General features: G+C 42.6%; 1 protein-coding gene across 2 annotated transcripts; it reads right to left on the reverse strand.

Moving 5' to 3' along the window:
• Nucleotides 1–841: 841 nt before the first annotated feature.
• Nucleotides 842–8383, reverse strand: LOC141154981 (cytochrome P450 2H2-like). Of its 2 annotated transcripts, XM_073641567.1 has the most exons (9): nt 8054–8379; nt 6667–6829; nt 6152–6301; nt 5496–5656; nt 4632–4808; nt 4268–4409; nt 3414–3601; nt 2095–2236; nt 842–1261 (listed from the first exon to the last, which is right to left on the reverse strand). In XM_073641567.1, exons 1-9 carry the CDS (start codon nt 8231–8233, stop codon nt 1077–1079), a joined length of 1488 nt encoding a protein of 495 aa, XP_073497668.1. In that variant the 5' UTR covers nt 8234–8379; the 3' UTR covers nt 842–1076. The 2 variants fall into 2 exon arrangements, with proteins under 2 accessions (XP_073497668.1, XP_073497669.1); XM_073641568.1 differs by lacking the exon at nt 4632–4808 and having other exon boundaries at nt 8054–8383.
• Between the last annotated feature and the right edge of the window lie 14544 nt (nt 8384–22927).

The following is a 22927-nucleotide window of genomic DNA, read 5'->3' on the forward strand; positions in this document are numbered from 1 at the left end:
GCATCACGGCGAGCTCGGCCCGAGCTTCGAGCACCCGAGCATTTTAGTGCTCGATCAACACTATTTGTTACCATTTTTTTGAACACTCAAAACATTTTTATCATTCATTCAAAAGAGCTGTATGAGGACGTTTTTTGTGTGATACATTTGAGATTTTCATCACTTTTTATTGCGTTTTTTGTGGGAGTTGCAGTGATTGTAAAAGCAATTTTGGCATTATATTTTTTCCTTATGGTTAAATTACTTTATATTTTGATAGATCACTTTTATGGAAGCAGCAATACTTAATATGCCTCAATCAACTGATCAATAATAGAAAGCCAGAGTAAGTGGACTTCAAGTGCGCTGCTGATTCAGGAATGATTAATATAACAAGTTAATTAAAGGTGGTTTATTTGTCAACGCGTTTCAGAGTCAAATCCAACTCCTTCTTCAGGACAACCACATGTGACTAATAGATCCATAAATGGTAATAGATACATGACAAAGGAATGTTAATCAAAGTAATGCACAGGCAAGAAGCAAAATAAGAAATAGTTCCTCCTACTTTGTTTATTCCATTGTCCAAAGACATCATAGGAAAAGAGCAACAAAATTAATGGCACTTAATGGACACAAGCGACACCTGGCAGAGCCAGTTGACTATAATATGATCTGCTGAAACTTTGTCATTGTGTCAACCATTATCCTCAACAAAATAGCACATCTGTAACCAGAACCAGAACCCCCATGTGAACATAGCCAAAGTTATGCAGCTCTACCATATCAGGAACCAGTTATCATACAAGACTCAATAAAAAAATCACAAAAAATAGGGATATAAGACTAGAGAGTCGACGTGTTATAGTCCAATGTTTTTATTAACATAAACTGATTAAAGATGTTGAAAATCACATTGTATAGGGTTTGTTCATACAGGCATAACAGTACTAACAATAAAATTGAAAAATATATAATTTTTTTCTGTAAAGCCCTTGCATTGTTTTATTTGCATTGTATTATTTATTAGAGCAGCTTTTATAATTTGTAAATTTGAGAAATTCTAGGTTTCTTAAAAAGAGAAGTTCCTCTTCATCTCAGAAACGAGGAACAACATTCATCTGGTAGGACTGAGGTCTTGAAGCACTGGTGTTGGGTGCGGGTCTTATGTTCAGAGTCTTTCTATCTACAGTGGGCTCCAGCGTGAAATTCTGCAGAATGGTGGTCAGAAAGAGGAAGAGCTCCATGCGAGCCAGACCTTCTCCCATACACATACGTTTGCCTGAGAAAACAGAACAAGCGTACAAAATAAGAAGTCAAGATTGATTTTATTAGCCACTATGTAATACTTAATTCGACCTATGAGGGCACTGCAGTGTAATTGAATACTTGTGGTCATCCAGCAACAGCTCTTCTTCACCGCTGCCTCCTGTGACTGTTTACAGGTTGCAAGGTTAAAGTCACAACTACAGTGAACATTACTGCTTCAGCCATTCACTGAGCTCAGTGACTTGTGCAGTCTACATCAACAGAGAAACTAAGCTCAGTGATTGGCTGCAGCAGTGACATGTGCTGAAGTTGTGATGTCATTGCTGTAGCTGGAAACAATCATTGGAGCCAGCAGTGAAGGGACGGCGCTGGAGCATGGGATGGTGTATAATGCTTTTTTTGTTACTTTCACTCATTGACAGCTTTTTGTGCATAAAAAAATTCTTGGAAAATCTCTTAAAGTTTATAAGTTAACATTGTTTTCTCTTTGGACATGAGGTAAACCTGACGGGCTATCTTAATTGAAGAACAGATGAATCTCTTAGAATTACCCACTAGCCCAAAGTGTTTATACATTCATGTCATCCATGCCCTTACTAATGTAATCTGTGTCTCCTTGACTGAAAAATTGCCATTTAATTAATTTACATACTGTATATTAATTTGGTATGTATTCTAAAAAAAGAGAAATTCAGGATTCCTAAATCTCATTAAGTCATATTTTGTGGTCATCCTAAACCCAGCCTATATAAACCAACCATATTGAAATATTTTTAGACACTGAAGATTAAATTCAGCCAATGTTCACAGATCTTTTTTTGTTATTATCAAGCAATAATCTCTTACCTGTAGAGAATGGCATGAGGGCATCACTCTTCTTAATGCAGCCTTTCTCATTAAGAAAACGTCCAGGGTCAAACTCCTCTGGGTTCTTGAAGTGTTTGGGGTCTTTCAGAACAGAGGTCAAGACTGGAAACACCAAGCTTCCCTAAAAGTAAATGTTTCAAATATGTAAATCTAGAAAAATATAAATATTGAAAGTGACATCTGGTTTGTTGTTCCTATGAAGTAGAGATAAACAAATTTCCCGAAATTCGTTTAGAGCTGATATACCCAAATTGGCTAGCAGATTTGAATCAGTCCAAATGAAATTATGTTTAATATACTCTCAGGTCTCCGCAAACTCCAAAGAATAATAAACAGAGGGCTGGTAAATGGTTCTGAAATAAAAAAAAGTGTACTAACCTGTCTGGTCTGACTCCCACCTGTCCAGCAACCACAGCTCCTGACCAGTCTTCTGCTGAGACCTCTTACTTTTTGGATTACTCTTTAGATCTTCTGGCGTTCACATGGTTTCATTTAGTCTTGTGGGGTACGACGCACGTCATGGACATCAAAAATTTCTGTTGTGCCCCACATGCGTATTCAGGGCCATAATATCCAAAGACCAATCTGAAAACTGGAGGCAACAAGCTGAAGACCAAGTGGGAGGCAACTATTGTAGGACAGGTGAGGGGCGGTCTAGGACTGGTGAGTATAATTTTTTTAATTTTTTTAACCATTTCTCAAAAGAATCCAGCAAAACAGCAGCCAATATTTTGCTAGATTTGCCCAAATGTAATCTAAAAAATTGGCATTAATTAGATAAATCCTTTACATATAAATTCTTTAATAGGAAGAAATAAACTGAGACATTGAGAAGATCAGTACAATTTTTTCCGTATGGGAAATCCCATAAAGATAGATTCTCTCTGGGAACATATTTAGCGATGAAGCATATGGACCAGTTACTTAATAAATAAGAGTATTATAAGATTCGAAAGACAAGATAGTAAATCTTGACCTTGGTTCATAGATTTAAAAGATGGCAACATGCGAACTCTTTCGGATACGTCGCGGAGTCTACTGAGAAAAGAGGAGACGTCCTGAAGTCTCAGAAAGTTTCCTATTTTCAGAAAGATGGGTACCAAGGTGTGGGGAGGGGTATGAAATGGGTGGAGATTGAACAAGTATGGGATGACCCAAAAAAGGGGGATGACTATGTCTGAAAATTTGTGGCAACGCACTTCTAGCACCAATTCTAGCACCAATTCCCATCTTCCTGATGTTAACCAGCAAAAGTTAGAAAGCATAATCAAAGAGGTGAGAAGATCAATAAACTATACTTTTGGAATGTGATATCCTCTGAAGGTGGTGTCCTTGCTGACACAATGGGGCAATCCTGTAGGAACAATATCAGCAAATCTCTGCATCTCGTGGATTACGGCTTCTGTATATGGCATCTGGCTCTTGTCTTCTATTGATGGACAGCGATCTTTGCCTATTACATTATCGATCTCTTTGTGGATCTTCTCTGAAGTTTACATAAACAGGAGACAGAATATATTTTTCAGTTAATATGTTATAATTATATTTATAACCAAACTAATGTAGTATTTATTTTAGCTACCAGTATTTATGGTGGACATGATGTGGTGTGGGGGATTTTGGGGCCCAATCATACTGTGTTGGGTTCTAAAGGGGCATCATACTGTGTATAAGGAGCTTTGGGGGCCATCATACTATGTGAATGGCTGTGTGAGCCATCATACTTTGTGTAGGGGGGGTTATGAGGACCCTCATACTGAATGGGGGGCTGTAAGGGCATCATATTGTGTGTGTGAGTGTCACGTTGTGGTGGGAGGATATCGGGACTTGTTTTAATTTAGAGTTATGGTGGAGTTTTGCATATCATGTGTGTAGAAAGTTGATGTTGGTGAAGGGGTGAGAGGGTGATAGATAACTATATTCTCTTTTTTTTGCAAATCTATAACATTTGTAGAAAAAGATGCATTGTGAAGTTCTTAAGACCCAATGCAAAATCTGTAACAAGTTCCCCCCAAACTTAATTGTGTGGTGTTTTAGTTGGCAGGAATTTGGGACCACCTAGACATGAGGGTACAGGTGTGACCACTACTCCTGCCATGATCCTATGAGGGGGATCATAGTAAATAATATAAAAATCCATTAAAATAATCACCTTGTATTTCTGGATATTTCATAAGTATAAGAAAACCATATCTCAGCGTCATACTGGTCGTCTCTGTTCCAGCGAGGAATAAGTCTAATATCGTGCCCTGTAGATTCTCCTCATGAAATTCTGTATCTGGATTTCTTTTTTCCTAAAGTACAAATAGACTTAATTAAAATAATAATGATCAAAATTTGTCAAAGAACTATGCACACATTATAGATGCCGTAAGAGACAAAATAAGTCAACCAATAAAAAGATTGATAGACGCCTTATTATGAAAGCTAGTTGAATTGAAGTTATTATGGACATTCTCAACATGCAATATGTAACCCTCAAATGTCCTAAAATCTAAAGTAATCTAGAAACACACCTCTTCCATCTTCATGAGGAAGCAATCTATGAAGTCACGAGGACAGTCCTTTTCCAGGGTGTCTCGATGGGTCTTTATTATCTCCTTAACAGATTGCTTCAAGCTGTAAGCAATTTTAATTATCTTCTGATGAGGACCAGGAATGTGGGACATTAATTTCGGGAACATGTTAAATAACTAATTAAAGAAAAAATATGATATGACTTTCATTTTATTGCTTTATATTCAATATCACCTTTTATAACAATAAGTTTGTCGAGAGACAAAAGACATGTCTCCATGATTTGGGACAAAAATCAAACCCTGAGTCGTCTGACCTGTGGTTAAAGTCCTTATAATCTGTCCCCTATTTTTCGTTAGGTTACCAAATTTTGAGGTCAGACAGAAGGGAGTATGACTGCATTATTGAACAATAATGTAAAACGTAAGATCTCTTTCATGTCAAGGAGTCCCATGGCTTACACCCTGCTTGTCGCAAATCCTCAATCCTGTTTCCTGCTCCTCACAGGTCTTCCTTGACATGAAAGTGATCTTATGTTTGACGTTATTGCTCTACTAGATTTCTGCCTACCTGCACCCACAACAGATGTCCTTGACAAAGACCGTTCTAGGTTGAAATGTTGGACAAAGTTCTATTTTTGACTACTTGCTGGATCAAAATAAAATTTCACTGTAGCAAGACCTACAGTCTCATTTAATTTTCTTTTGTGGTGCTGTGGTTCCAACCTCAATAAGTCTGGACCACGAGTCCTTTCCTCAAGCACACATTTTTTTCAAAAGGACAGTGTGCCGGTCTTTCTCCTTCTAATCTGCATTATTGAACAACATAGGGATGCTTGTAAGTGGAAGCATACAGTTATATACCTGTCCTGCACGACTGTTGAACACCTTGGAAATGTCATTAATATGTGATAAAAGGGTTAAGAATTTTTGGTCATCATAGTCAAATCTTTCTCCAAACACAACGGAGCAAATGACATTGGAAACAGTGAGTCGCAGTATATGTATTGGGTTGATTGGTGCATCTGTAAGTAAATATAAAGAAGCCATCAGTCATTGCTATACAATACCAAACATACTGTATATTTGGAAAATATGGAACATGGTAAAGATTACTCCACCGTAAGAGTGCAGCTCTATAGTCTATTGTATGTGACAAGCTCATGTTAATGTTGCCTCTACCCTTCGATTTTATGGTATCATCCATTGATCTGATATATAAGTAGATATTCAAAAAGTCTCACAATTGTATCCAACAGAGAAAAAGAAGGATCAGTAATGTTGAATTTCAACATGACTCGTCCTTTGTTCTCTTAGTCTAAGCATGCATGTTAATGGTTGGGCAAGATTGCCAACCATCGAGAAGTTCTAGGGCAGACCTTAAAAATAAGGCACTTTTTTTCAACTATTTGTCAAAAAAATTGTTTACCAATGGTTTACTATTGTGCATATAAAAACATTTTGGCAGTCCAGCATTTTTAGATAAGTTTACAATACTAAGAGAATGACTCTCCATCAACCTTTATCCTTCATAAATTTCTCAGTTAGACACCGAGCTTCTTCTTGAATTCTTTCTTCGATGCTTCGCTTTCCCATTCCAAAATTTCTCAAAGTTGTCAAGGAAAATCGACGAAGGACTTTCCATCTTTCTCCACTGCTTGAAATGACCCCTATAAGATCAAGCGTGTGATTAAATATCTTCTAAATCTAGATTGTACAATTTTGTCTACTAAGTCTTTGTTGTCCACTGTGGCCACTGTTATAGTAACTAGTACTGCTGTAGTTAAAAAGGTCTTTTTAGTTGGTTTCAGATGTCTTTTTCAAGATATCCCACTGATAAGAAAACTCTGACCTGCCTCATAAGCACGACACATCTGTCAGATCAACATCAAAAAGACGTATTTAAAAAAACAACCTCTCAACATTCAATTTTAACAGATAATCCCATAACTGTATGTTCTGTATTTAGCGTTATAGAATAATTCACATTGAAATTTTATTATTGTCATTATATTACTTTACTTAAACAACTTACCAAAATCCTTTGATAAAAATTCTCCTGCTCCCATGTCTCCCCTATCACTGAACGCGTCGCTGCAGTCCACCAATGCTTCCTTCACCGCATCGTACCCAATCAGTACTATGGTCCGAACGTTTGCTAAGTAGATGGTATAGACAGGTCCATATGTCTCACTCAGCTAAAGAGATATAAAAACTTACAAATTGGATCATGTAACTCTTAACCTGCTTAACAAGCGTGTTACAGATATGATCAAGAACACTATGTCTATCTAGAAGGCTTAGGAAAAAAAATGTCATTTGCATACACCTTTCATAAGCTATCAGTGAATTTTTTGATTTATGATATTGGTCTTATTTTAGGACTCTCATATATTATTTAGAGAGAAGAGCAGCTTGGTACAAAGATCACCTCTCTGGACGACCCAACATGTCCATGTATTATATCTAGCTTATTAATTTTAAAGGACAAAATGTAATACTTCAGTCTTCCTGCAGAGGTGCTGCAGGCACAGTAAACACTTGCTGCAGGGTTTCTCTGTAGATCACAGCTGATTGATGAATATTCTAATGGGGGAGGGACTTTCTGATCAGATTATTTTGTTGAATCCTACTAAGAAAATCATATTGTCCAAAGTAGACAACTCTTTTAGTTTTTCACAGTCAAACTAAAGTCATAATTACAGTGTACATATACTTGTATAAACAGTATATTTTCTAGCTTTCAATTATCATCATAATATTTTACTTTTTAGATCAGTCCCCAAATGCTTGCAGCAAGGGGTAACAAATTCCCCCCTGTGAGTTTGTCAGCAGAATAAAGGTTGCTCTTTATGGCAGTCTGTATTTAGCGAACGTAGCAGCCGTTATGTTGGCTTGTAGATTAGCCCCATCCCTTAGGGGTATGTGCATACAATGTATTTTAGATACTGACATATTCATTAAGTTTTTGAAGCAGGAGACATTTCAGGAAACCGCCGGTGGTATTTTATTTAAAGCGTCTTTGGCATATTTTTGTATTGATTTTTCCACCGGCGCCTTTTCTAACTATTTAGCGAGCGTCATCCAAAGCAGCTGAAGGATGGTCAGATAAGTTGTTTTAGCTGCTTTACGTCTCTTAGAGCCTCAAGTGATTAAAAGGAGCTCAAAAAGACTGAATAAATGCACATTAAGTCGTTTTCTCTTTGCAGTACATGCATTATGTTTAATCCTTTTAACATTTTTTTAGCAGATTTTAGGAACAATCCGCCGTCCTTTGGACATAGCCTTAACTGTTAAATTTCCCTCATCTCTTATGGATTGCTCTGAATCTACCATCCTTTGCACAACAGATTTACAGTATGGTAGGGATCAATGTGCAACCAATTTCTAAGAAGACTAAAATTGCAAGTTAATGTACGTACCTTAAGAAATGACTGTGGCATTTCTGAGGTTCTGATCTGAAGAATATTCCCCAAGAAGGGCAGAGGTGTAGGTCCTGGAGGTAGATCCTTCAGTTTGACCCTACCCCACCATTTAATTAGATAAATAAGGAGAGTGACTCCAGTAGCCATGAAAAGTGTTTCTGAGATATTCAGAGCCATCCTGAGCTCCGACGACTACAGCACAGTCTGTACTGTGTTCTATGTATTTATATTCCGTCAGGTCCAGGGTGATGTTCCAACATGAAATCAGTGAGAACAGGTTGGACGAGAGTAAAGGGCAGAGTTACAGTTGTATTGCACAATATTTTCACTCTTACTGAGATCGCAGTCTTATTTTGGTGTGATGTCAGGGTTCTTTTGTAATCAGACGCTACACTCAACCCTCTCACAGCAGACACTGCGATGGGGGGATACTGCAGCTGCATCCTCCCCCGCTCTTTGGCTTCTAAACACATTTTCTGATTTCTACTTCTACTTCAAAAAAAAAAATCATGTATAGTTTTGTCCTTGCCAAAATATGTCCAATTATCTCAACCAAAACAGTAATACTATGATAGTGCTGTCGTAAACTGGTAAAAAGAGCAGAAGAGGTGGAAAGAGAGCAAAGGTCCATTTATATGGAATGATCATCTGAAAAACAAGCAAAACTCCGGCTTGCTATGGGACAGTTTGCTCCTGCTTGACTGACAGTTCAGGCCAAAAGCATCATAGTGCCACCGGACAAAAACAGTGCATTCTCCAATGGTGCCCCTGAGGACACAGGGACACTGAAGCTAGCCAGATCCGGTGAAGTTGACCAACTTGCAAGATCTATAGCAAAGAGATTATAATCTCTTTGCTATAGAGCTTGCAAGAGCATTGCCTACCAGACTGGTCACCTCGGATAGCCTGGATCACTGGCCGGTAACCCAGACAATAAGTAAACAATAAAATTAAAAATTACTTCAGTCTTGAAAACAAAGACAATTTTTAATAAATAGTAAATTTCAAACTTACTTGTTTTTACAAGCACTTTCAATTTTACCCATTTGTGATTATGAGGCAACCTCCTTAAGATTTTTTTTTTACATCTATACACTAAGTTTACTCCTTTTATTGTGACCACTCTTGGAGATGAATTCTCACACTGGAAGGCTGTAATATCAGTTCATCCTATGCAGAAGGAAGAAGATCAGATACCAGCATTTTACTTTTAACCGCTTCGCGACGCCCCACAGTAGATAAACGTCGGCGCTTGCTGGGCTCTGTGCAGCGCCGACGTTTAAAAACGGTGGGTGGTCCCGCAGCGCTCAGGACCCCCAGGGTCCTGCAAGCGCTGCGGTACCGGTTCAGAGCGATAGCTCTGACATGTGGCATCATGGGGACCTGATTGGATCAGGTCCCCATGATGTCAACCGGTTCCTATCTTCTAGATGCCGCGATCCATAGCGATCGCGGCATTTAAAAGATAGTGACAGCCGGTGGTCGGCGATCGGGACCCCCACATACCTTAGTAGCGGCGGGGATCCCGGTGCTGTGACCTCTGACATCATCGAGACCTGATTGGCTCAGGTCTTGATGATGTCAGCGTCACACCAGCCAATCAGAGAGATCACTAGGGAAGTTTGTTTTAGGAACAAACTTTCCCGGGCGATCTGGCTGATAAATACACTGTTTCTCCTCCGATCTCAGTGAGAGAGCAGAGGAGAAACAGTGTGACAAGAGCTGTCAGCCTTGCCACAGTAAAAGTGAAAAAAATAAAATAAAAAAGAAAGTAAGAGTTAGGGTTAGTCAGTCCTATCAGATCAGTCAGTCCAGTCAGATCAGTCAGTCCTGTCAGATCAGTCAGTCAGTCCTGTCAGATCAGTCAGTCCTGTCAGATCTGTCAGTCAGTCAGTCCTGTCAGATCAGTCAGTCAGTCAGTCCTGTCAGATCAGTCAGTCCTGTCAGTCAGTCAGTCCTGTCAGATCAGTCAGTCCAGTCAGTCCTGTCAGATCAGTCCAGTCAGTCCTGTCAGTCAGTCAGTCCTGTCAGTCAGTCAGTCCTGTCAGATCAGTCAGTCAGTCCTGTCAGTCAGTCCTGTCAGTCAGTCAGTCCTGTCAGATCAGTCCAGTCAGTCCTGTCAGTCAGTCAGTCCTGTCAGATCAGTCCAGTCTGGTCAGTCCAGTCCGGTCAGTCCAGTCCATTCCTGTCCGTTCAGTCCTGTCCGTTCAGTCCAGTCAAAAAATATAAAAATAAAATGACCCGTCAGACTTATACCGCAGAGGAGGTGTATGCCCTGCTGTGTTCTGATAGTGATGACAGTGCAATCTCAGATGGAGATGTGGATTTTGAGGGCTTTAGTAGCGGTGACACTGAGAGCTCAGAAATGAGCAGTGATTCTGGTCCATCCTCAAGCCCAAGGAACAATACAGCAATAGGGGCAAATAGCGCTACTGGAGAAACGTCTCCAAATCAGGGAACACTGCCCAGTACAAGCGCTGTCCCTGCTACCAGTGAATTGGCACACGCCAGTGTGCAAGGGGCTTTGCCACATGATCTAGCATTTCCCAGATGGGAGGCTTCGGATTCGGCTGCTCCGTTCAGCCCTGATTTCAACGCCACTCCTTGTATAAATGTGGAGGTGGAAGATTTTGGACCAATTCATTTTTTTAATTTGTTTTTTACAGACAGCTTGCTAGAGCATATTGTCGTGCAAACAAATTTATATGCGTCCCAATTCATAAGCCAGAATCCCCGATCTTACTATGCTAGGGCAAATTTATGGACACCAACTAATGTCCCGGAAATAAAAAAAATTTTAGGACTTACATTTGCCATGGGGCTTGTTAAAAAACCGAGCATTCGATCCTACTGGTCCAACCACCCTGTTCAAGCCACCCCTATGTTTTCATTTGTTCTTACTAGGACCCGTTATGAAATGCTCATGCGGTTTTGGCATTTTAACGACAATAGTCAATGCCTGCCCAGAAATGCCCCAGAACATGACAGGTTATATAAAATTAGACCCATCATTGAAAAATTGTCAGAAAAATTCTTAAGGCTCTACACCCCAACACAAAATATTTCTATAGATGAGTCCCTTGTAAAATTCAAAGGAAGACTGCACCTCAAGCAATTTATCCCATCTAAAAGGGCAAGGTTTGGAATAAAGATCTATAAAATGTGCGAAAGTTCAACCGGATACACATCCGCTTTCCGCATATATGAGGGGAAAGATAGCCAACTAAACCCACCAGGATGCCCTACTTATCTGGGGACATCTGGAAAAATTGTTTGGGAGCTGATAAGTCCATTTTTTCAAAAAGTCTACAATCTGTACGTAAAAAATTATTACACCAGTAAACCCCTATTTAAAAGTCTGGTTGAACACAACATCGGGGCTTGTGGGACCATCCGTAAAAACTGTCAGGGGTTTCCACAACCATTGGTCGACCAAAAGTTTCAAAAGGGGCAGTCAGAGGCTGTACGCAACGGAGAGCTGCTTGCCCTGAAATATAGGGATAAGAGGGATATTTTTGTCCTCAGGTCGATCCACACAGATGCCACAAGGGCCACTGTAGAACTAGGATCCACCACTCCGAAGCAAAAACCTGTGTCAGTCATTGACTACAACAAACACATGGGGGGTGTGGATCTTGCAGACCAGGTTCTACAGCCATACCAGGTATAAAGAAAGTCCTATACCTGGTATAAAAAGTTGGTTATTTATTTGTTTCAGGTGGCCACATACAATTCTTTTGTGTTGTACAAAAAATCAGGAAATTCAGATCCTTTTCTTGACTATCAAGAAAAGGTAATTGAAAATCTTGTTTTTCAAAGTGTTAGCCCCGCTCATCCATTAGAATCTGAGGATGTGAAAAGACTCACTGAGCGACATTTTATTGCACTTATTCCAGCAACGGAAACAAGAAGGAACCCCCAGAAAAGATGTCGTGTATGTACTAAGAGAGGAATGAGGCGTGATACCCGCTACTATTGCCCACAATGCCCATCATTGCCAGCCTTATGCGTCACTGACTGCTTTAAAATCTTCCACACAGAACCACGTTTTTAAACTGTAAAAATGTATCCCAATTTGTCATTCAAACATTTGGCTCATTTAGTGAATGACACATTCGAGTAGAGCTCACTTAATTTCCAGGGGGGGGGGGGGTTTCTCCAGAATCTAAATCTTCCATTGCGTGCTTGTTTCTGGAAATCATCCATTGAGTTAAAATGGTCACTAAACCCATAGATGAATTCCCAGAGGGGTGTCATTTCCAAAATGGGGTCACTTCAGGGGGGATTCTTTAATTCTGGTACTTAGCGCCTCTGAAAAGTGCCAGAACAGCAGAATCCCCCCTGAAGTGACCCCATTTTGGAAATGACACCTCTCTGGGAATTCATCTATGGGTTTAGTAACCATTTACCTATCTACTTATTTTCCCACCACTAGATTAATTTATGCAGAAGAGTAGATTGTAAAATTTGGTCACTTGTTGGGGGATTCCTCTGTTTAGGCACCCCAGGGGCTCTCCAAATGCAACATGGCGTCCGCTATCGATCCCAGCCAAATTTCCATTCCAAAAGTCAAATGGCGCTCCTTACCTTCCGAGCCATGCCGTGCACCCAAACAGTGGCTTTGCACCACATATGGGGTATCAGCGTGCTCAGGAGAAATTGCTCAACACATTTTGGGGTCCATTTATTCTGGCTGCCCTTGTGAAAATTAAACATTTGAGGCTAAAGTGGCAGTTTTGTGTTAAAAATGTGTTTTTTTATTTTCACACTTCAACATTATAAAATTCTGTGAAGCCCCTGGGGGTTCAATGTGCTCACCACACATCTAGATAAGTTCCTTGAGGGGTCTAGTTTCCAAAATGGGGTCACTTGTTCAGGGTTTCCTCTGTTTAGGCACCTCAGGGGCTCTCCAAATGCAACATGGCGTCCGCTATCGATTCCAGTCAAATTTCCATTCCAAAAGTCAAATGACGCTCCTTACCTTCCGAGCCATGCCGTGCGCCCAAACAGTGGTTTTGCACCACATATGGGGTATCAGCGTGCTCAGGAGAAATTGCACAACACATTTTGGGGTCCATTTTTTCTGGCTGCCCTTGTGAAAATTAAACATTTGAGGCTAAAGTAGCAGTTTTGTGTTAAAAATGTGTTTTTTTATTTTCACACTTCAACATTATAAAATTCTGTGAAGCCCCTGGGGGTTCAATGTGCTCACCACACATCTAGATAAGTTCCTTGAGGGCTCTAGTTTCCAAAATGGGGTCACTTGTTGGGGGTTTCCTCTGTTTAGGCACCTCAGGGGCTCTCCAAATGCAACATGGCGTCCGCTATCGATTCCAGTCAAATTTCCATTCCAAAAGTCAAATGGCGCTCCTTACCTTCCGAGCCATGCCGTGCGCCCAAACAGTGGCTTTGCACCACATATGGGGTATCAGCGTGCTCAGGAGAAATTGCTCAACACATTTTGGGGTCCATTTTTTCTGGCTGCCCTTGTGAAAATTAAACATTTGAGGTTAAAGTAGCAGTTTTGTAAAAAAAGTTAAATGTTCATTGTTTTCTTCCACATTCCAAAAATTCCTGTGAAGCACCTGAAGGGATAATAAACTTATTGAATGTGATTTTGAGCACCTTGAGGGGTGCAGTTTTTAGAATGGTATCACTTTTGGGTATTTTATGTCATAAAGGCCCCTCAAAGTCACTTCAAATAAGATGTGGTCCCTAAAAAAATGTTTTTGTAAATTTTGTTGTAAAAATGAGAAATCGCTGGTCAACTTTTAACCCTTATAACGTCCTAACAAAAAAAAATTTTGGTTCCAAAATTGTGCTGATGTGAAGTAGACATGTGGGAAATGTTATTTATTAACTATTTTGTGTGATATATCGCTCTGATTTAAGGGCATGAAAATTCAAAGCTTGAAAATTGAAACATTTTCAAAATTTTCGCCAAATTTCCGATTTTTTCACAAATAAACGCAAGTGATATCGAAGAAATTTTACCACTATCATGAACTACAATATGTCACGAAAAAACAATCTCAGAATCAGGGGGATCCGTTGAAGCGTTCCAGAGTAATTACCTCATAAAGTGACAGTGGTCAGAATTGAAAAAATTGGCCCGGTCACGAAGGCAAAACAAGCTCTGGTGCGAAGTGGTTAATGTGATCCAATAACTCTTAAGTGAATTCTGCAAATGTTATCCATACCATATTTAGATTGTGAGCCCCAATGGAGACAGTGCCCATAATGTCTGTAAAGCGCTGTGGAATTAATGGCGCTATATAAGGGTGTAAAATAAATATTAAAAAAATACCAAGACCAGCTCCAGCGTCACCAGGCGCCATCACATTTAGGCTGGGTTCACCAGACCGTTTTTCTCTCATCCGAGAATATCAGTTCGATTTTGTTAATCACACTCTGATCAGGTTCGGATGAGAGGTTGATCAGGTTCTGATCAGAGTTTCAACAGAATGTGACCCAATTTTCTCAGATATGGAGACAAAAAAATGTTTTCTCCGTCTCTTCACCTTCTCCATTCAGTCATCCGAGTGCGGTCCGATGTTTTCCACTGACCCATAGACATTAATGAACGAGTGCCACCCAATTATCAGAAGCAAATCATGCATGACGCAATTTTTTTTCTTGGACCACTCGGTCCGAGGAAAAAATTGGACAATGTGAACTACCCCATACAATACATTGGGATAAGTGCTATACGTCAAAATGACGGATAGAACTAGTCCCATTTTTACGGTCGTCTGCACGAGCCCTTACTTTGTCCACGGCATTGGTAATGGAAAAGCCAATATTACCAGCAAGGGCGAACATACCACCGGTAAAGCAGGTGCAGCTGCACAGTGGCCCGAAGTGGAGGGGGCCCGATCAGCGGCTGAAACTTCATGATGGTTCCTAGAGCAGGCAGCATCGAAACTAAGTGAAGAGGAAGGGGCCAAATATGAGTCATTTGTAGACAAAGAGGGGTGGATGCTCTCCGGCAGTCTGCAAAATACCCCAGATGAGGCCCCCTTCCTCTGCACTTAGTTTTGATGCTGCTGCTGAATCTGTGAAGCTGGAGACTTTCAGCAGGGAGAGAGTCCATGGTGTGTGTGTGGAGCTCTCTCTCTATCTGCAAGGCCCTGTGGAGGGAGGGGAGCTCTCTGTGCCGTGGATACCAGGCATCACAGCATGCAGACTCTTCTTATGTGGATCTGCTCAGGGTGGGTGAGATGGGGGTTGCAATGGAGGGAGAGATACCAGTGCTTAGTGGCTCAATGTACATGCTACCATATAGCCACTATAAGGCATCTGCAGAGGCCCCTTATACAGTTACAAACACTGCACAGATTTTTATACATCACCAATAAAAGACTATACAAAGCCAAAGCAGTTTAATGTGTTAACAACTGCAGTGGATACGGATGGTATCCGTATGACAGAACGGATCAGAATACTGAATAATGCAATTTTATTTTACACACAATGGTTCTGCAAATAAACATAATTAAACATGATCATGTCAACTACATCACTGACTTGCATTGGTCGGTGTGCTGTGTGTGTGAGTGAGCCCTATATGTATGTGTATTTTCGTGGGTGTGGCTTGATACGGGGGGCCATGACACAAGTCCTGCAAAGGGGCCCTGCACTGTAACTGTTACTTATGATGTCCCACAACTAAAGAGAGAATATGTGTGTGTTATCAAGGTGGTCCTTGAGGAAATAAGCTCCTTGCTTTGGTCAATAGGTTAGAACCACACTGTTGGCTGGGAGTTGTTATCAATTGCTTGGTGTACTCTTAACTCTGGTACTTTTCTCCTGATCTAAACCCAGCTTGTAACCCTGACTACGTAATGTCTCAATGCCCCCCCCCACCCCGATCTAGGCTTTGGCTTATCTGGCCATGCTTTGATTGATGTCCTGGTACCGGACCCTGCTATTTGTATGACTACAGTTTTGTCTCATGATTCTATACCATCAGTTCTTGACTTAGCTAGTCTGACAGTTCCTACCTAAAACTCACTACTCTAGCCAGCAGCTACACCGTGGAGGCCCCTTAGCAAGTCCAGATCCATTTATAGTCAGATATGTGACCAATCAATTAGTCAATGAGTTGTTTGCTCGTACAAACAATACAATCTTTAACAATGTGCTTGAGCTGCATTCGAAACATGAAGAAGACACTATAACCAAAATAATGAACATGCAAGAAGCAAAATAAGACTGTCTACTAGTGATGAGCGAGCACTAAAATGCTGGGGTACTCGTTGCTCGGGTCAAGCAAATTGGAATACTCGGGTGCTCGACCCGAGCAACGAGCCCAATGTAAGTCTATGGGAAACTCGAGCATTTTTCAGGCGGCCCCCCCCGGCGGTCTGCAGAGGGCCTAAAAATTGCAAAAATCATTGGGAACAGTGCTCAAATGACATGGGAAAAGCATGGGGAAGACCCCTGGAAGCATCTCTGACTCCCAGATCACTGCTGTCAGCAACATTGTCAGAGTATTACGCCACTTTTACGGACTCACAATAAAACATACAAAAACGAAACCAAAATAGATTTTCCTGGGAAATATGTTAAGGAATATTCTTTCCAGTGTAATGACTTGTATAGAAGGCAAAATAAATAACCAAAAATACTCCTCCACACCTTGGGCTATGTTCACACGTTGCGTTTTTGATGCGTTTTTGCACTTTTGCATTGCTTTCAACCGTGACTAATGCATTCACCGGGAAATGTAATTTTAACACTTTACAACCTTATCTTGCCATGTGGTGTGTGACACATCATCAGACACATGCATACAGTGCTGAAAAGACATGGGAACAGCATGGGGAAGACCTCTGGAAGCATCTCTGTCTCCCAGGTCACTGCCTAAAAGTGTGCCCATCATAAGTGATCCTTGGCGCATGCGAATATGCAACCCGCCATGCACCTGTTGTTGCAGACTTGCAACAATCACAGTCCACATCCTTTTCCCACTGCAGCGTTCAGTTGTCCCTACCCCATTCCTTGGAATGCAAGCGCAAGTATGCAGGCAGCCAGCCACCCACCCACCCACAGGCTGCAATACTATACTGCCAAATTATTGACAGCTGCTTGCACTTGAAATGTGGCCTATTAAGCTCGTAGAGGCGGAAGCTTTTCACAACCTCAAGTTGGCGGCGGCCGGGTGTCCATACTTGGTCCCCAGCCGCCACTATATTTCCCGGTATCGCCTCCGCCTTCCACAAGCACGGGTCCCACAACATTACCCGTGCCCTCCCCAGTGCACTTACTGGTAAGGACTGCCTAACCACAAACACATGGACAGGTGAATGTGGCCAGGGACGGTACGGAGCCAGTCCACAACTTTTTTTGCTGACAGTTGTATTTAGCTCGGTGAAAGGACTGGCATAGAGGGAAACCCTATCTAGCCTGCATATAATTTCTCACAGGAAGTCCTTGCACTTGAAATGTGGCCTTTTAGGCTCGTGGAGGTGGAAGCTTTTCACAACCACACTCCTCATGCCTCGTGTCCATACTGTTATGATCCGCTACAGGGACTAAGGAAAGACAGGAGAACTGTCCCTACAATAGAACTAAACTAGATCCCTACGATGTAACGGGGAACCTGATCCTGCGATCAGACCCGCTTAAGTTCTTGGCTAGTCTGAACGAAGACCTATAGATGTGAGGGAGGGATCCCTACAAGAAGTAGGGACTGGGATAAGTTGGACACCTCCTAGCAGAAATAGTAGCAGTCAAAGACAAACACACAACAAAAAGCATAGAGGTCAGAAGACCTAGCAAAACTAACAGAGAACGGCAACAGAGCACCAAGCTAGCTCAAGAGTAGTAAATACAATGAAGTCCAGCAAGACCAGGAGGGCGGAGCCGGATTAAATAGGCAAAAATGGTCATGTGACCAGCAAACTAAAAAAAACCTAACAGGAGAGTTCTAACACATACTCGGTCCCCAGCCATCACTATTTCTCCTGGTGTTGTCTCCGTCTTCTACAAGCGCGGGTCCCTGAACATTACTGCTGATTCTTTTCTGTGGGAATTTGCTTGCCTCCTACTAGCCTGGAATATTTCCAGCAAACTATGGTACGACGCCATGGTATTAACACTGGCTCCAGTACCAGTAGCAAAGCCAACCCCAATTTCCTTCTCAGGAATTTTATTTGGTAGACTGACATTTTCTCACAAAGGAGCTGAAGATAGAGTGGCAGCAGGTGCAAGTTTCTCCACCCTGTTAGATATTAGAGGATGAACGGCAGCACATTGGATCAGTTGTTAGCACTGAAGACTTGCAGCGCTGTGATCCTGGGTTCAAATCCCAGCAAGGACAACATCTGCAAGGACTTTGTATGCTCTCCCCGTGTTTGTGTATGTTTCCTCCTCAGCAGCCATAGAGTGTCCGGGAACCTTTCCACACACTTTTCTTAGCCAGGACTTCTACTCGGCAGGGTTGGACAGTCCCACCAGAGAATCCTCTGGTGTGCCTTGGCTTCTACCTCAGGAGAGTTCATGATAGCGCTAACTTTGCAGCTTCTATGGGGCTCTTGAGCGGGGGAGAAAGGTTAGCCCTCAGAATCAAATCCTCTGGTGGGCACAATGTTTTTCAATCTGAAACAGCTTCTCAGTGGGAGTTGTATTTAACCACAGCCATATTCTTTAGCTGAAAGGACTGGCATAGAGGGAAACCGTATCTACCCCGGCAGTCATTTCTCCGTCACCAGGTTCCACCCATTGTCACACACGACCATGCCTGGCTGTATGTTCAGTGGTGAGAGCCACAGATCAGGCTGCTGTGTTACAGCTTTCAACAACTCTGTCAATTAAGCATTAAGCATGTTATATACAGCACAGCCTGTTGCTTCTTGGCCAAGGCAGTGCTGCTGTGCTGCCAGCTTGTGACTGATGTGGTCATTTAGGAGATGGAGGAGGAGGTGCATGAGATGAACAATGTGATTACAGTGTTGTTAAATTGGTGACGCTGTTTTTTATACTAAAGAAAGATCCTATTGTTTTGTTTTTTTTAAGTTTTTTTTTAAGACAAATGCATTCACCGGGAAATGTCATTTTTACATTTTACAACCTTAGCTGGCAATGTGGTGTGTGACACATCATCAGACACTTCCTGTTTTATTTATGATGGAGGGACTCTGAAAGTCATAAAGCCTATTTTTATAGGGACATCAGACGGCCCTTACTATTCTTGAAAGGCCAGCAGTCGGCCCTCGCTATTGTTAGAGAGCCATCAGCCGGCTATGCTTTGTTGTTCCCATTATTAACAAGTGGGTCTCCTGTTATTGCGTATCCAGTGACTGCTAGGGCTGCCAAAAATTTGGAAGCAACCCAATACCCCTTTGAAGAGACATAGAGAAGGGTCTCAGTAAAAAAAATGTTCCCATTGTAAAGGAGCGGGACTCCTATAGTGGTAATGCCCATGCTGTGACTGCAAGGGCTGGCAAAATTTGGGAAAAACCCAACTAAGAATTTAGAGACAGAGCAGGGCCACAGTAACAAGGTACGACATGTTCCCATTAAAAAGGAGAGGGTCTGCTATACAGTTATAGGGTATGCAGTGAGTCCAACGGCTGACTAATTTTAAGAAAAACCCCACTAAGAATTTAAAGACACACGGAGCAGGGCCACAGTAACAAGGTACGACATGTTCCCATTAGAAAGGAGAGGGTCTGCTATACAGTTATAGGGTATGCAATGGGTCCAACGGCTGACTAATTTTAGGAAAAACCCCACTAAGAATTTAAAGACATACAGAGCAGGGCCACAGTAACAAGGTACGGCATGTTTCCATTAGAAAGGAGAGAGTCTGCTTTACAGTTATAGGGTATGCAGTGAGTCCAACAGCTGACTAATTTTAAGAAAAACCCCACTAAGAATTTAAAGACACATAAAGCAGGGCCACAGTAACGACAAATTCCCAATAGAAGGAGAGAGTCTCCCACAGTGTTGGCCTTTGCAGTGAATGCAAGGGCTGCCAAAAATTTGTAGGCACTTCAATGCCCCTTGGAAGAGACGTGGAGCAGGGCCTCATAAAAAAATGTTCCCATTAGAAAGGAGCGGGCCTCCTATACTTGTAATGCCCATGCATTAAGTGTATGGGCTGACAAACATTTACCCCTGGGGGGTATACATGAACATACTGTATCAAAAAACTTTTTTACGGGTATCATAAACACCCTTTAAAAAATTAGGTGGGTGTTCCATCACTGACCACGGTCACCCTGTTGATATGGTGGTGGAGGATGAGGAGAAGGAGGAGAACAAGAGCAAATAGCCAAAATCAGGAAGCGTATACCCATGTGTGGGTGTGAAAAGGTGCTTGAGAATACACCTCTCAAGAAAAGACACTGGATTGAGTTTATGTTACGCTGCTATCATTCGGAGGTGTTGAGAAATTTGGCCCAACCAAGCCCTTGTTCATTTTTATAAGAGTCAGCCTGTCAGCATTTTCAGTTGATAGGCGGATGCGCTTATCAGTTATAATTCCACCAGCGGCACTAAAAACCTGCTCTGATAAAATGCTGGCTGCAGGGCAGGCCAGGACCTCCAAGGCATAGAGAGCCAGTTCATTCCACGTATCCAGCTTGGATACCCAATAATTATAAGGCACAGCTGAATCACGGAGGACGTTGGCACGGTCGGCAAGGTACTCCCTCAGCATCTTCCCAAACTTTGCACTCCTTGTGAGAGTACTCCGCGCCTCAGGGCCTGTCCGATGGGAGGGTCTGAGAAAACTCTCCCAGAACTTTGACAGTGTTCCCCTGTCTCTGCTGGATTGAAGTTGTGTCTCTCTCGCCTGTACTCCTTGGTTGTCCAACGAAGTGTGCCCTCTGCCGCCAGCGTTTTCAGATAGAAATTTTATTTATAGTTCCGCAACAAGGGCCTTCTGGTACTGCCCCATTTTTGTAGACCTGTCTGCCTCAGGAATAAGAGATATAAAGTTCTCCTTGTAGCATGGGTCTAGAAGTGTCACCAACCAGTAATGGCTGTCACCCAAAATTTTGAGAACGTGAGGGTCAGGAGAAAGGCATCGTAACATAAATTCAGCCATGTGTGCCAGACTACTAACAGGCAAGACTTCCGTGTCCTCACCAAGAGGATTACTGACCATTCTCTCCTCCTCCTTCTCCTCTTTGTCCTCTGGCCATCCACGCTGAACAGACGGTATGACAGCTGTGCAGGTAGTACCGTCTATAGTGCATGAAACTAGCTCCTGTCCTTCGTCCTCCTCTTCCTCATTGTCACCCAATCCACGTTGAGATGAGATGAGGCTTGGCTGTGTGTAATCACCCTGTATGGTTACTTGTTCCATCTCATCGTGCTCCGCCTGCAATGCATCCTCTTTGATTGTGAGCAGAGAGCATTTCAGAAGACAGAGAAGTGGGATGGTGATGCTAATTATGGCGTCATCGCCGCTCACCATCTTGGTGGAGTCCTCAAAGTTTTGGAGGATGGTACATATGTCTGACATCCATGTCCACTCCTGAGGTCTTATGTGTGGAGTCTGAAATGAATAACAACGGCCTTGTTGATGCTGGTACTCAACAACTACCCTCTTCTGCTCACAAATCCTTCCCAACATATGCAGTGTAGAGTTCCAATGGGTTGGGACATCACACACCAGTCTGTGAGCCGGAAGCTGCAAACGCTGCTGAAACACTGCAAGGGCGGCGGAAGCTGTAGCTGACTTTCTAAAATGGGCACACAGGCGGCGTAATTTAACAAGCAGATCCAGAAGCTCCGGATAGGATTTGAGAAATGGCTGAACCACGAGGTTAAGCACATGGATCAGGCATGGTACGTGTGTGAGCTCGCCTCGCCTCAGAGCCGCCACCAGGTTCCGGCCATTGTCACACACGACCATGCCTGGTTGTAGGTTCAGCGGTGTGAGCCACAGATCTGCCTGCTCTTTCAGAGCTGTCCATAACTCTACAGCATTGTGCGTTTTTTCACCTAAGCATATTAGCTTCAGCACAGCCTGTTGCTGCTTGGCCGAGGCAGTGCTGCAGTGCTTCCAGCTTGTGACTAATGTGGTCATTTCGGAGATGGAGGCTGAAAAAGAGGAGAAGGCTGAGGAGGATGAGGTGCAGGAGCTGTAGACCATGGGGGCAACCCTAATTGACCTAGGGCCCGCATTCCTTGGCGTTCGGAGGACGTATTCCGTCCCAAGGTCAGACTGGGTCCCGGCTTCCACTATGTTAACCCAGTGTGCCGTCAGTGAGATGTACTGTCCCTGTCCACAAGCACTTGTCCACGTGTCCGTGGTTAGGTGGACTTTACCATTAACTGTGCTATTTAGAGCACAGTTAATGTTTTGGGACACGTGCTTGTGTAATGCGGGGACGGTACACCGGGAGTACCGAGGGATGACCGCCGCCATCAGGTTGCGGAATGCTTCCATCTCCACGAGCCTAAAAGGCAACATTTCAAGCGCAAGCAGTCGTGAAATGTGAGAGTTTAGTAGTGTGGCCTGTGGGGCTTTGGCTGCATATTTGCTCTTGCATTCCAAGGACTGGGGAATGGACAACTGAAGGCTGCGCTGGGAGTAGGACATGGACGTGCTTCCTGATGCTGCTACTTGAGAGTGTGCAATGACAGAGGCAGGGCAGGAGGCATCTTTGCATGCACCATGGACAGGGGATTGGCTTGCATCCACAACAGCGGAAGAAGCAATAGTGCCACCCGCAGACACTGTTCCTGGACCCTGGGGTTTGGCCCACAAAAACGGGTGCTTTGCTGCCATGTGCCTGATCATGCTGGTGGTGGTCAGGCTGGTCGTTTTGCCACCCCTGCTGATGATGGCCTGGCAGTTGGTACAAATGGCCTTTTTGGGGTTATCGGCAGAGTTTTTGAAAAACAACCAGA

Source organism: Phyllobates terribilis, unplaced genomic scaffold, assembly GCF_046119375.1.
Source record: "Phyllobates terribilis strain yellow unplaced genomic scaffold, ASM4611937v1 Scaffold_7__3_contigs__length_470593459, whole genome shotgun sequence".
NCBI lineage: Eukaryota > Metazoa > Chordata > Amphibia > Anura > Dendrobatidae > Phyllobates > Phyllobates terribilis.

Excerpts from the sequence above, each read along its gene's own strand:
- LOC141154981 (XM_073641567.1), bottom strand. The coding sequence starts at position 8,233 with ATGGCTCTGAATATCTCAGAAACACTTTTCATGGCTACTGGAGTCACT. Across the intron at positions 6,302-6,666 it reads ATTTTTATCAAAGGATTTTG|GGGTCATTTCAAGCAGTGGA; the intron begins GTAAGTTGTTTA and ends TTGATCTTATAG. Across the intron at positions 3,602-4,267 it reads GAAATATCCAGAAATACAAG|AGAAGATCCACAAAGAGATC; the intron begins GTGATTATTTTA and ends TGTAAACTTCAG.